Source organism: Pseudochaenichthys georgianus, chromosome 16 (assembly GCF_902827115.2).
Source record: "Pseudochaenichthys georgianus chromosome 16, fPseGeo1.2, whole genome shotgun sequence".
Taxonomy (NCBI): domain Eukaryota; kingdom Metazoa; phylum Chordata; class Actinopteri; order Perciformes; family Channichthyidae; genus Pseudochaenichthys; species Pseudochaenichthys georgianus.
In genome coordinates, this window is record NC_047518.2 from 28,886,136 (window position 1) to 28,901,250 (window position 15,115).

Sequence of the window (15,115 nt, forward strand, 5' to 3'; positions counted from 1 at the left end):
TCAAAACGACTGAAAAAAGTGTCCATCTAGCCTGCCGTGAATTCAGTCTCTTAGCCTTTTTTATGTATTAGAGGTTCTTATGGTCTGTCCATACCAGGAACGGCTGAGCGGCCCCCTCTAGCCAATGTCTCCACTCCTCCAAGGCTTGTTTCACTGCCAGTAGTTCACGATTGCCCACACCGTAGTTCCTTTCCGCAGGGGACAACTTACGGGAGAGATAAGCGCAGGGATGGAGCTTATTATCCTTTGCAGCCCGCTGAGAGAGAACTGCCCCCACACCGAGGTTAGAGGCATCCACCTCTACCACGAACTGTCGAAGTGGATCTGGGATGGTGAGGATGGGAGCAGAGGTGAACATCTCCTTTAGAGCTTGAAAAGCATTAGCAGCTTTGGAGTTCCATTCAAACGGGACATGAGGAGAGGTAAGTACATGTAGCGGGGAAGCAATAGAACTGAAATTTCTGATGAAACGTCTATAAAAATTTGCAAACCCCAGAAATTGCTGTAGTTTTTTCCTGTTGATAGGAACTGGCCACTCGGCCACGGCACTGACCTTGGCAGGGTCCATCTTTAGTTGACCGGGGGCAATGATGAAACCCAGGAACGATGTGGTTTGGACATGGAACTCGCACTTCTCTGCTTTAACATAAAGTTGGTTCTGTAGCAGGCGGTCGAGGACTTCACGGACATGCTGCTGGTGGGTTATGTTGTCAGGAGAAAAAATCAAAATGTCATCAAGATATACAAACACAAACTTATTCAGGAAGTCCCCCAACACCTCATTTATGAGGGCCTGAAATACTGCCGGTGCGTTTGTCAAGCCAAAAGGCATCACTAGGTACTCCTCGTGTCCACTAGGTGTGTTAAATCCAGTCTTCCATTCGTCCCCCTCCCTGATTCTCACCAAATGATAAGCATTCCTTAAATCCAGTTTGGTGAAAATGTTGGCGTCTTGCAAAAGTTCAAAGGCGGAGGAGATGAGTGGGAGAGGGTACCTGTTTTTGATGGTGATTGCGTTCAGAGGGCTGTAGTCTATACAGGGCCGGAGTGATCCATCTTTTTTGTCTACGAAAAAGAAGCCCGCTCCCGCCGGTGACGAGGAAGGGCGAATGAGTCCGGCCTGCAAGGAGGTCTCAATATAATTGTTCATGGCCTCCCTTTCGGGTCCGGAAAGAGAGTAGAGGCGACCCTTTGGAATTGGGGAGCCAGGTACCAAGTTTATAGCACAGTCATTAGGCCTATGTGGTGGCAGGGCAGTGGCTCGGGCTTTACTAAAAACCTCCTTTAGGTCCCAATAGCAACTGGGCACCTTGGACTTGTCAGGGAAATCTTGCTCCTGTACTTGGATAGCCTCAGTCATTTCTGTACATGCAATCCTTCTAGCATGGGGAGTGTTGTCATCAGTCTTATTGTCTCTCAAACAGAAATGCTTGCAGTCCTCTCCCCATCCCTTAACTCTCCCAGATCTCCAGTCTATGTGTGGGTTGTGCTTGACTAACCATGGGTAACCAAGAATAAGTGGATGCTGAGCAGAGTCAAATAAATGGAAAGTCATGTGTTCAGTATGTGTTGCATTTACGGTTACTTCAATGGGCATAGTACAGTGGGTAACGGTAAACAATAACCGACCATCCAGAGCAGAGGCCTTTAACGGTTGCGTCAAAGGAATTACCCCACAGTTCCACTCCTTGGCCAACCCCCAATCCATTAAACTTTCATCCGCACCAGAGTCTATGAGAACCCCCTGAGTTAAAACATGTCTGTCTATTTTTACTTGTACCTGTGTCAAGGTGCGAGGAGGGAATCCAGATGACAGTCGGCTCACCAGGGTCCTCCTCGTCCCTGATGAGCCCGATCTTTTGCTGTACATGAAGCCAGGAGGTGCCCCTGCTCCCCACAGTAAAAACACCTGCCCTCCTGAATGCGCCAAAGACGTTCCTCCGGAGTCAACTTAGCCCGACCCAACTGCATGGGCTCCTCTGAGACACTAGGGAGCACTCTTCTCTCAGGAGGAGTATCGGTAGGAGGTCTCCAGGCGGGACGATGGCTTGGTGTGTCCCCTTGGTGTCGAGGCAGACGTGCCACACTCTTGAACCTTTCTTTTTGTCTTTCGGCCAGTCTATTGTCTATTCGAACTGCCAGTGCAATGACAGAATCCAAGTCTTCTGGGAGGTCCAAAGGTATTAACTGGTCTTTAATGGAATCCGAAAGACGAGCAGTGCTGCAGAATTCCAGCCACTATCTGCTGCAAGGGTCCTGAACTCAATGGCATAGTCCGATACTCTGCGCTGACTCTGCTTAATCTGCATCAGTGCTCTGGCTGCCTCCCTTCCAGGAGCCGTGCGATTAAACACCTTGGTGAGAGTGTCTGTAAATACATCCAGAGAATTACAGGTAGATGAATCTCTCGCCCATTCGGACGTAGCCCAGGCCGCTGCTCTCCCCGTTAAGTGGCTCACCATGAAGGCCACTTTGGAGTGATCAGTGGGGAATGCAGCAGGGTTATATTTATAATGGAGATCACAATGAACAATGAAAGGGCGGCAGTCACCGGAATCTCCGGAGAATCGCTCTGGAGATGCCAGACGAGGCGGTGGAGCATGGAGTGGCACATGGTCAGCTGGAACAATAGGTGTGTGAGCAACAGCAGGGTGCTGAGGGGATGAACCAGCTTCCAGGTGAGCGAGGACACGGTGCAGCTGTTCAGCAAGGTGATTCACCTGAGTATTGACTGAGGCTTGAAAGTTTTCCTGACGGCCGGTCAGTTCCCTCACCCCCAGGTTGATGGCGCCCAGCTGCTCCTCATGCTGGTGTAGTCTTGTTCCTTGAGCTCGCAGAGCTATCTTCACTGTCTCTGAATCCGCTGGGTCCATATTTTGGTCAGTTCGTACTGTTATGAACCGAGATACAGGACGCAGGACCCAAAAGCAGGATTCGGAGACAGATGTCCAAAAATAGAATGTTCTTTAATCACAAACTAAATCGTACTTTCACAAAAAATAGAAAGTAGATAAAAAGCCAAAACAAAGTTGTACAGCAACACAAAAACTCACTTGACAAAAGGTCTAAATCCCAAGGTAGGTATCAGGAGTCAAAAGGCCTGGGTGCTCACGACATGAAACATAACGAACTGACAAAGGAACAAAGAAACACCAGGGCTATATATAGGTGAGGGGGATGGGCACAGGTGAAAACAATCAGGGCAGGGCCAAGCAATCTCACGGGCGGGAAACACACAAAGGCAGGAACTGTGGGATCTGAAATGACAGGAAAGATTACTTTCAAAATAAAAACATAACTAAACCTAACATATCTGTCGAGTCACAACAAGTTGTGTTATTGTAGCTGGTTGGTGTGACTGGAAATATTGGCAAGATCAGCAGACTCTGATTTAACATTTTTATTTTTGTATTTCTATTATTATTATAGATCTTTATTGAACAAGGACCATGCATAACAATAACAATACATTAAATGACATGTATACATAAGAACATATGTGAATATATCTTAAATCAAATATGTATTCATTTTATCAAAATAGCTACCCTGCAATCTTTTCCACATGCCCCGGGCAAATGTCTATTGCTCATGAAGTCTTTCATATTTAAAATGGAAAATAATGTTATGTATCTCTCTTTACGTCATTGCATTGATATTTATTGCATAAATATAGATCAAACTGATGGAGATCACCCCGTAGATAAAGACCATACATTTTAAAGTGTATGTCCTCCTCAATCAAGTAAAGTACTATATTTTAACAAAGCCAGTAATCATGTTGGGGAGGCGCCAAACAGCAGTTCTATTCAACACAATGCAGCATGCTGCTTGATGACATTTCCTTCAAAGGGTCTTTGGTTTATGTGGTGGTAATCGTCTTCTGCCCTCTATTACTGAGAGAGCAATGATTGAAGCTGTTGTATGCTCATTGATTTACATGGCTGGGGCCATTCTCTGCCATATCGTCGTAACAAGAGAATACAATCACTCAAGGCTTCATAATGAATAATGCAACGATCGACTTTACATCCTGCTGTCATCGTATGTACACACACACACAACACACACACACACACACACAAAAGCACACCCACTGTTTTGTACTTGGGTGAAATGGTGTTTCCTTCCCTTTGAAGGATTACCAAGAATGTCAATTAAATGTCAATCAGTGTAGCTTATTACCAGTGGCCCCCTGTTGTTTGTAATATCTGTGTTTAATTGACAAGACTGAAATATTGTGTGGTGCAGAAGACCTTACAGCCTTATCAAGGAAGATGATGTGCTTTGAAAACATTGATCAAAGTTCAATGCACAGGGTTCATTTTAATGCAGTGATCAATTATTACAATTAATTAATTGTTGTATTACATAACAGTAAACTTTGCCGCCATGTCGACAATGTGAGTGAGGTTGTAGGCACTCATGTTTTATGTCTGGACTTGTTGTCTTGATGCAGAGTGTTAAAGCGCCTTCACAGGCTTCCGCTCTGGTTGCAGCGGTGTACAGTGGCTCCACAGTATTGGTTCATTCAGAGCACTGCTGAAAGTCCATCTGGTCAGAACATCACTCTAACGTTCACCGCGCACTCTCAACACGGAGAAACAGGACACACTTAATGTAGGTGCTACGCCAGTTAAGTGGTGTGTCCTTCTTTTTTTCAAGGCACTTTTGAATGCCATTCATTGAAGCAATGGGCCGTGACCGTGTAAATATGGCTGTTTCTGAGGTCACTATTTCTGTTTCATGCTTCTTCTTCTTCTTTTTTTAAGTCTCGGTTAAAGAAATTGTATTCATTTCTGTAAATTTGGGCTCAAAAAGTGTCTTCAGCCTTCACTCTGGACGATTGGTTAAATCAGCACTTTTAGAAGTCCCTGCGGCATATTCAGAGCTTCACCCTTTCTGAATAGTGCACTTTGGGCTCCGGCCAAGAAGGAGGTGCTGCAGCGTCTTCCAATGTTTACACCACTAGCCAAATGAGAGCAATCTAACCCCCAAAGATTTCTACTAAGCTATCTTTCACTCCACTTAGTAAAAATAACTCCTCTTCACAGCCTTTTAATACATATGCAAAGCCAGATGAATCATTATTAGTGTGGATGTATTGTGACACTCTGATATTCTCTGATATTCTTTAAACCAGATGAACATGAGCATCCTCTAGCTTTAAATGCAGCCCTGTCTAGATCTGACCTCATTCAGGAGACAAAAATACACATATATAACCAGTGGAAGCTAATTGTAATTTCAATTTGACTGATTTGTTTGTGTTGTGTTTGTGTGTATTGTGGAGCATGTTTGCGCGTGAGTCTTGCTCGGTAGAGGAAGGTCAAAGCAGATAGGGCCACGGGTCGCAGGTGAGCTGGGAGGTTGTTTCCAAGGTAATTAGTTTGTTTATGTTTTCTGCTCTCCTAGAGAACACCATTGAATCTCTAGCACCACAGCACCTAATTACTAATTACATACATACCGCAGGTCATCAAGGCTCTCCTGGGTTGAAGGGGTCAGGCGCCTCGGCTTTTCCCCTGATGTTTGTCTAGAACTAGATAAATACTTGGGATTTTATGAGAGATCTTCAGAATTAGTTGGGCAGGAGCTGTGTCACTTTGTGTCTGCAGCAAATGTCTTTGTCAATTCTCCGGCCGTAACTTCAAATAAATCTTCAGTGTCTGCCAATCAAGTTCCAGCTCTCCTGTCTTCCATCACAACAGCAAATGAATGGAAAACAATCCAGGATGTTCTTTCCTTTTCAGTACAAGTAACAATGGAAGAGACCAGTTCTAATTTCCATATATCTTTGTGGTATCTTCATTGTTGGACCCATTTGTATTAGAGAAAGAAAAATGTGATTATTATTATTTTCAGTGTTTGTGTCTGTGATGACATTCCTAAAATATTTCTATTTGTACTGATTGATTTATACTCCACAATATGTCATCGACCATCCAACATGCTGAGATGTGGGAACCCCTTGTTTCAACATATTTTTTAACATATTTTTCTTGTACCTGCCATAAGGTGTGCCACGTAGGGGGGCAACCACAACAGATCTTTGACCCAAACCAGCCATATGGCGCCAACATGCAGGCCCAAGAACACACCATATGCTCCGCATATAGCTGCTGCTGCCGTCGTTTGGTTTCTTGTGGAGTATTCTTAGCGGCTTACATGTTTCTGTAAATGGAGTGGCATCAGTTTCTACTATTACTCCCAGGAGGAGGGAGAAAGAGAAGTAAAGAGAGCAGTGGGGAGAATTAACCATATAATAAAATCTAGGCAATATTATCAGTGCCTGTCATTTGCATGCAGAGCAGTCTGCAGGTTTTAAATGAAGGGTGAGGCTTTAGCATCATCTAATTAAATGGCCTGAAGCAGTGCAACAGCATGCTGGACAGGTGTTTGAAGTGTGTGTGAACACTTCCACAGTGGGCCGGCCGGAGCGATACACAATGTCATTATTCATCATATTTCACTCTGCAATGATTAATGAGCTGATAAATAGGATTTGACATATCAATTTACCTATTGACCTGTAGATATGAGGAGTGTTAAATGTGCTCTTCAGTAACCACGCACAAGATAACTAAAGATAAGACATAATGCAGGTACATTTAAATGTTACTGAAAAAAATACAAATCTACCATAAAGAAATTAGAAGATGATGTTGATGTATATAGCCTTGGGCCCACTACCAAGATGATGCCTCTTCTGGATCTTTGCAGCTCTGTCAGGGTCTGTTGTTGCTACATGGATGGGAGCGCTGTAATCCTATTGATACACTGCGAGACGAGGCTCAGAGGGAGGAACATGGGATAGCCGGCTTTAAATCATACAGCAGGCCTAGATTTACATTCAAATCACATTGGTCATGGCCTGTGAACTGAACATACATTATCTTTAAATTAGTGGGGTTTATTAACATGAATTGCCAATCTTATATGTAAACAAGCCGTTATAAGTTGAGGATAGTGATTGTTTTGACTTTCATCAAAAGTGATAGGTGACCCAATCTCCTAATGGGTTTTTGTATATTTCCCAGAATATGTTGGATTAGCTGGTTTCGGTTTGACTTCCTCCGTCATTGAAAACACATCGGCAAGACAGGGCCTCCTACTCTCTTCATCTGTGGCCAATAGTGTGTTTGTATACATGTGTTTATGTGTAGGTGTGTATGTGTGCGAGCAGTCCTTGACTGCGGTGGATAGGGGCTGATTAGCCAAGCTGCCGGGGTCTTTTGTGCTCCTCGGACGGGGGTATAATTGTTCTTTGTTCAGTGCTCGGCATCCCTTTGAAGTCTCTCATTCGTGTTATGTCCTTACAGATTCCCTCTCCCTTCTCAATGGTATCCACCCGCGTTATAATTTGTTCTGGGTGTCAGAACCCTGTGTTTTAATAACATAGCAACGTACAAAGATGTTCAGAATGTGAACATTACTAACAGATACGGATACAAATGTATGTTACTGAATCCTTATTCTAGTCCAAATTGACCTGAAGCCTAAACATTTAAACAAGTCTTTTATTAAATCACATCAATCTTACATTAAGATGGTCCGTATAAACTTACAATAATAATAATAATAATCTTGTTATTATTTCTGATGGCTGTTAGGCTTGACCATGAGTGAGCATCAGTACGTAGGCTATTTCTCTATTATGTCTCTACTGCAGGGATGGGGAGTGCCTTTGACAGCTCGTTTAAGAGCAGCAACTCATTATGCCATTGTTTCTTTCAGTTGCTGTCATAATTAAATGGAAGATCACTGGTTTTAATGTGCATCGACACTGTAGTGCATTACTTCTAACCAGCTGAGATGATGCAGCCCATTTTAGTTAGTCTAACATATTATGTGGCGTATAGACAGACCGAGAGGGGAGAGAAGTGTGTGAGGGGGAGACTCCTGTTGGTTCTCATTTCCTAAACTCCCAAAGGAGAGAGCTGTTTATGCGTGCATGAAAAGCATTGGCAAGGAAGCCAGTGTGTAAACAGAGACACAGGGAGAAGGAGAGCAGACTCCAAGAAGAAAACGTGTTTTAATATGTAATAATATTATTAATATTTCACAGGCAGACAATGGAGAATACAGTGGGCTCTGTTCTCCTGTACAATAGCTACAAACCTGTTTGAAGGAGAAAGGTTTGGTTCCCAGGTTTGCTTAGCCACTGGGCTACCTGTTGCCTGCTTCTGTTGCCAAGGGCTACCTGTTGCTAACAATGTGTGTGTCTGTGTGTTTATTGTCTGCGAGCAGATAAAGAATGCAGCGGCCAACGTGCTGAGGGAGACCTGGCTCATCTACAAATCTACCAAGCTGATGAAGAAGATCGACCACTCCAGAGTCCGCAAACATCAGCGGAAGTTCCTCCAGGCCATACATCAGTAAGAGCACACCTTACATCCACCACACACACACACTCACACACATGCGCACACACACATCTGTGCTGCTGAGCTGATGATGCCTTTGAAATCATCTGTACTTTTTATCCACCCACAAGTTGAATGAATGAATCCCTTCACACACACATACACACGCACACACACACATGCACACACACACACACACACACACAATGAATCATCATCTACTAAAGGTCAGGTTCATTCTAGGCAGGTATAGTTGTGGATAATCAATGCATTGTGTACGATTCGAAACACTCTTATCGTCATATCATCGCTACTTAGAGATGTTGTTATAGAAACAAATTCATGCAGCAGAACTTAATCGTGCGTTGTAATTCTTCCTTAGTGTAGTTGTTTTTCTGAAAGGCCACAAGGGTAGTTGTCTTGTTAAAGGTTGTTTTCCTCAAAGCTTTTTGTTTATCCTCTGTCTAGCATCACAATTAGGCATCCCTTTGCTCTTTTGATCTTCAACAGTTCAGCCTAGACCTGAGAACATATAACAAGTTCCTTCAAAAGCAAGAGTCAAAAGACTCTTTTAATTGTGACAAAAAAGTCCAATCCTGTGAATTCTAAATATGAATCTGATTCTGTGAACACAGTAACAAAGTGATTTAAGGAAAGAAGTTCATGCTGAGGTGCAGCCTCATAAAATCCCTCTGCACTTCATTATAATTGAGGAAGCCGGAGGGGATATTTTATGAAAACACAGATTAGACCCTCAGTTCACTTATTATTTTATTGTGTTTTGAGAGTTGGCCAAGTGTTATTTTTAATTGTACTGAAGAAATTTGATTTATTTTATTTTATCAAATGTTATGCTATTGTTATATTCCCATAGGCTTTATTTTCTGTTCGCTTCCTCTAGAGCTTAAAGGGACCGTTCACCCCAACAAAATGTCCCTCTTAGCTGTAATGCTATTCATCAATTTAGTTTTGTAAAAAAATTGTGTTCCTTATTTCTTTTGGGGGCTCTGAGCAACACTACTCAAATTGAAAATAGCAGGTAAGAGAAAGAATATGGGTTTTTTGATTTGTACTGTCTCTTCAATGTCTTCGTCTTATTCCAACATAACATGTATGCATACTTTCCCCTGCTTACAACATGACAGTGTTTCAGAGCACACTGTGTTTGTACATTTGAATTCAGCGACACACTGCAGGTAGAAATGAGGCTGAATTAGGCAAGGTGACCGCTTGTTGTCTGGACCCGGAGGGATTAGCTCTCTGGACCGACCACTGTGTACCTACTGGGTTTCAACCTTGTGTGTGTGTATTTAATATGTGTGTATCTGTTTGCAGATTACGCAGTGTGAAAATGGAGCAGAGGAAACTCAGTGATCAGGCCAACACACTAGTGGACCTCTCAAAGGTGAGTCACACACACACACACACACACACACACACACACACACACACACACACACACACACACACACATATCTGTGGACATCCACTTCACAGACACATAACAATTGAACGAGGGCTAGTAACCTATACCAAATATACACCTGCCTCCCCCCAATAAACAATATTTGGATACATTCCTCCGTTTCGATGATGACCTGCTCATTTCCATGGCTTTGCGTCTCTTAGCAACCGGAACAAGTGTTAAAACAGGGATGACTGAGTGAGAGAGCGAGTAGGAAATGAGAAAAGGGAGGGGGGTGCTCGTGTGTGTGTGTGTGTGTGTGTGTGTGTGTGTGTGTGTGTGTGTGTGTGTGTGTGTGTGTGTGTGTGTGTGTGTGTGTGTGTGTGTGTGTGTGTGTGTGTGTGTGTGTGTGTGTGTGTGTGTGTGTGTGTGTGTGTGGAGGGAAAGAAGGTCAAGCGTGTGTGTGTGTGTGTGTGTGTGTGTGTGTGTGTGTGTGTGTGTGTGTGTGTGTGTGTGTGTGTGTGTGTGTGTGTGTGTGTGTGTGTGTGTGTGTGTGTGTGTGTGTGTGTGTGTGTGTGTGTGTGTGTGTGTGTGTGGAGGGAAAGACTGTAGCGTGTGTGTGTGTGTGTGTGTGTGTGTGTGTGTGTGTGTGTGTGTGTGTGTGTGTGTGTGTGTGTGTGTGTGTGTGTGTGTGTGTGTGTGTGTGTGTGTGTGTGTGTGTGTGTGTGTGTGTGTGTGTGTGTGTGTGTGTGTGTGTGAGGAGAGAGATAGGGAATAAAGATGGAATTGTGTCTTCCTAAGGAATAATGCCTTTAGCACAAAATATCTTTGGCCAATTGTGCATTTACCATGGTTACGGAGGCCATGATGTGCAAGGCAGGGACACTCTGTCGCCACGCTTTCATTCCCTGTTTCCTCTCTTACTTCACAATGTTAAAAGGTTCAACGTTCTTTATTTGTCATACGAACATAGCTACAGAGTAGTTATGTCGATGAAAATCTTAGGTCACAGGCTTCTCCAACAGTGCAACACAATAATACAGAGAAACTGAAAAATAAAGTGCAAGTAAGGCAAGGCAAGTTTATTTATATAGCACCTTTCAGCACCAGGCAATTAAAATTGCTTTACAAAAATGAAAGACATTCAGACAAAGGCATTTAAAAACAGTAAAAGATAATGAGAAACATTAAAACAAAAACAAAAAATGAAAGACATTAAGAAAATGGCATTTAAAATCTGTCATTAAAAAGAAAAGCTAATAAAATAAACATTATAAGATAAAAGTTACAGTGCAGTCTAAGATATGAATAGTTCAATTATTTCGGTTCTTGATTTTTAATTTATTCACAGAACCTCCCTTTGGAAATCCGAACATTTCCGTCCCGATTGTTCATTTAGACTGATTGTTTTCACCATGTTATGCTTGCATGACATCCACAATCGGACCCTCAGGAGGGTGTACTAGCCCCCTACTCTGCTTTGCGTTCCATAAAAAAGTCTTTAAGTGTTACCTGAACAGGTGTGTTACCAAAACACAATTCTTCACCCGTCGGTGATGTGATACTTGTTCCTCAGTACAAATCACCCAAAAACTGATCGTAAACCCTGGCTACCCAAGTAAATATTAAAAAGTAAAAAGTACGCCCACATGGAGACTTTCCTCGAGCCTCTCCTTCAGCCCAGCTTCTACTCCCTCTTGGAAATGTTTTACTCAATCCTCCCGAGGCCCAGGCTTGTCCTCTTTTCTATTTGACTTCACTCTCTAAACCCCTTTTGCTGTCTCTTCTCATTCGGTCCAAATTGTTTTCTTTAAACAAGCTTTAATAAAACAGCCCTCGTAATACCCCTGTTTACATATTAGAAATCTGTCTTCAAAGTACTCTGTGCTCACTGAGTTGTCTCTGCTCTCCTCTCACAGATGCAGAGCGTCATGTATGAGCTCATGTCGGAGCTCAACGACCGCAGTGAGGACTTGGAGCGCCAGATGCTGTCCCTGGAGTCGCGGGTGGAGCAGCTCACCGCCGGCTTCAACACCCTGCCGGCCCACCTCTCGGCCACCCTCAGCGCTCAGCATGCCGCCCTGGTGCATTTGCTTCGAGAGAGGGATTCAAGGGACTGGAGAGGCGGAGGTGGAGCAGGTGCCGTTGTCCCGCTGTCCCCAGCTGTGTCTGTAACTGCTGCTCCACCTTCACCAGTACGGGTTTCACCTCCAACACCGCCCCCATACCAAGTCCCCACTTTGGCCTTGGAGTCCCCTCTGACGCCCCCACCTCACAGCCCCGAGGGGAGCCTGGAGGCGAGTCCCAACACCAACACCTGCACTTCTAGCTGCTGAGACAGCTCTGAGGACCAGGAGAGGATTTACCTGGAGAGAAAACTGGGAGAGAGTAGGGGGGAGGCTGTGCTAGTCCGCTTACTTCAGATTAAAATGAGAGGAACATGGAGGGAGGAGGAGAGAAATTGGAGGTGATCCTCTGAAACCAACGCTCCATGAAGGAGGGATGAAGACAGAACTATGAGAAGAAATAATGGGATTAAGATGGAGAGTCGGGATGAATGATGAGACATCTTAGGGACTTTGGGGCGCTTTCCTTGAAGGAGGAAGGAGAAGAAAAATGGAGATAAAATGGAGATGCTAAAAGGTGTGAGGGGGAGGAAGGATGTCTAGAGGGTGAGAAATGGAGGAAGAGAGGATGTGGAAGGGGAAGGAGAGGGGAGGAGAAATAAGAAGAAGAATTATATGAACTCCAAGCTCCTAAATGGAATCCACTCCAATTACTGAAAAGGGCCTTTATTCTCTCTCTATCTCTGTCTTTGTCTCTCTCTCTCTCTCTCTCTCTCTCTCTCTCTTTCCTCCCCCCCTCCCAATAACTCTCTCCCTTCATCAGGAATTAATGACCATGACTTTTTATCCTTATGATGTATTTTCTATCTGAATGCTAATTGTGTGTTAACGAGCATCCCTTTAACAGAAGGTTCGATCAATACGACCGTGATATTAAAAATAAAATAGTGGCATGTACCGCACACACACACACACACACACACACACACACACACACACACACACACACACACACACATACATATACACACACACACACAGACACACACTTGTGCACAACTTATATCTGTGCATTATCCACAGGAAACATGTGAACACAGCACAAACATAAAAACACAATCTTTAACAAAGCTGGCCCTTTATACTATTGCACAAAGAAATGTTGTGCTGTTGCCAACAGGATGATATTAAAGCCTATACTGCCAAACACTCAACGCACTGTCAATCTCCACAGAGCACTGCCAAGTAATGTAGACACACTGTAAAAAAAATGTCATCCAAATGACTTGTCTTGAGTGGGTGTGAGCTAATGCAGTAGTTTAGACTTACATTGCATAGTTGTGACATTTTAACTACTCAGATGGGAGAATCATAAACATTCACTGAACCACACAAATCACAGATGAGGTTGAAATAAGTAGGTATGACTATGAGTCACCATAACGTCTGCTTGTGACAAGAAGACATTCACAGATCATAAAATAACCGAACACAACTACAGCAGGACTTTATTACTGCATTTATTGAATTACACATTAAGCTGAACTGATTTTACATGTGCTTGTAGGTTTATTGTTCTTAACTAACACTTTTAAGGGTTTGTTTCGTTTTCTATATCTGTGAACATTTCTTATGAGCTCCAGAAAATTGATCATTTATAGTTGAATTAAGTGCATTAATATAGGGATGTTTTTTGGAGGAAAAAGTAGATTGTAGTCTTTTCAATCTGGTTCATTAGTTTTGAAGAAAAAATAACTATACAAAACCGAGCTTTGCACAAACATAATGCTCCATGTTTGGTGATTGTTTTTGCAGACAGGTGAACTAAAATCAAAACTTTATTATTCATCAATAATGAATTATCTCTTTTTTGTCTGATGTCAGTGGAGTCAGATTGACTGAGATGCTGTATTTATTATTTTTCTTTCATTCTTTAGATATATTTATGCTTAGAATGACTAATCTTTTGATTTTTACATTAGAGATGTAATTAAAAATCCAACAATTGTTAAGCTGTGTGATTAGAAGTTGATGTGATAAATATTTTTCACAGTGTACGGTTGTGTGTAACACCCTTCATGAAGGGAAGAAGAAGAAATGTCTTACTACCATTCTTTCTTCAGGCTCGCTGCCCCAAAACGACACACTGTTATCATGAATGTATTCTATGTAAAGAAATACACTCAAAACACTCTCGCTTGCTCGATCACTTAAACTGCCATGCAGACACAGGAACAGACACCAACACGCACGCACACACAGATATACACACACCTCGACAACCAAAGTGCTCTCTCTTAAATGGACTTCAATAAGAGGCAGGGAACGCTGCTGTCACTGGGGACAAAAGATAGCAGGAGGCGTTGCAGATATCTAGACAATATTCCTGAGGGAATAACTGTGAAAATCTGGGCATGGACTTGTTAAAGTGCTGTACATGGACTGCTCTTCACTGCTTTAAAACAGATCAAGGTGGACTATGGATAAACACAAGGGAACACAAATAAACCTTACAAAGGATAAATGGCCATGAAGGAACAGCTGTATGAAATTAAAAAACATAAAAAGAAAGAATTATTATGGTGTGAAGGGAAAAGAGACAAGCCTACTCTTCATTGGAAACAACATCAAACTGTTTTATGGCGACATGCTGTGGCCGGAATACTGAATTACATACGCTTGGAATATTGTATAGTATGCTGTTAACGAAATCTAGCTTTGTATTGCTTAGTCCTTTTCTACCATTATGATTACACGCAGTTATAGCTGATATATAATATTACTAAATATAGTATTCTTCTCATTCGCAATGACAATTCTGATATGTACAACAATACGTTAAATAATTATGAACAAGGAAAGTGCCCTTTAAGGTTGAAATTATTTTGTAATTTTTATTTTATCAGAGAGAATTAATAAAGTATATATCTATAACATTACAGCTTCCATGTTTTCTGTGTCGCTGTTTTTTGTTAGTTCTTCCTTTTTTTATTTTGGATGCTACGGGACTCAGTGATTATTTAGAAAAATAAAGCAACCCATCTTCACATCTAAAACAAAGGACGACCCGCAACAAATTCATTTTAAAGTTGCTACAGGCTATTTGACTTATTTTGTAAAACAAACATATTCTTATAGCCTACTTCACTGAAAGGTTGTTTTGACCAACGAATTTCTGAAGTATGCTAATTCTGTTTCAGATGCTCGTCCTCTCGCGATATTTGGAGATAACCCCACGGAAAGTTGGCTTATATCCAAGTAGGTTGTGTTTTTTTTAA

General features: G+C 42.5%; 1 protein-coding gene across 1 annotated transcript in view; it reads left to right on the forward strand.

Annotated features, from left to right (window-relative positions):
* Positions 1–14,736, forward strand: part of kcnn3 (potassium intermediate/small conductance calcium-activated channel, subfamily N, member 3) — a 52,911-nt gene extending 38,175 nt beyond the window's left edge. The window contains exons 8-10 of the mRNA XM_034103554.2: positions 8,251–8,378; positions 9,702–9,771; positions 11,691–14,736. Coding sequence (XP_033959445.2) covers positions 8,251–8,378; positions 9,702–9,771; positions 11,691–12,107 — 615 coding nt within the window. The 3' untranslated portion in view covers positions 12,108–14,736. The remainder of the gene's footprint in view (positions 1–8,250; positions 8,379–9,701; positions 9,772–11,690) is intronic.
* Positions 14,737–15,115: the final 379 nt, after the last annotated feature.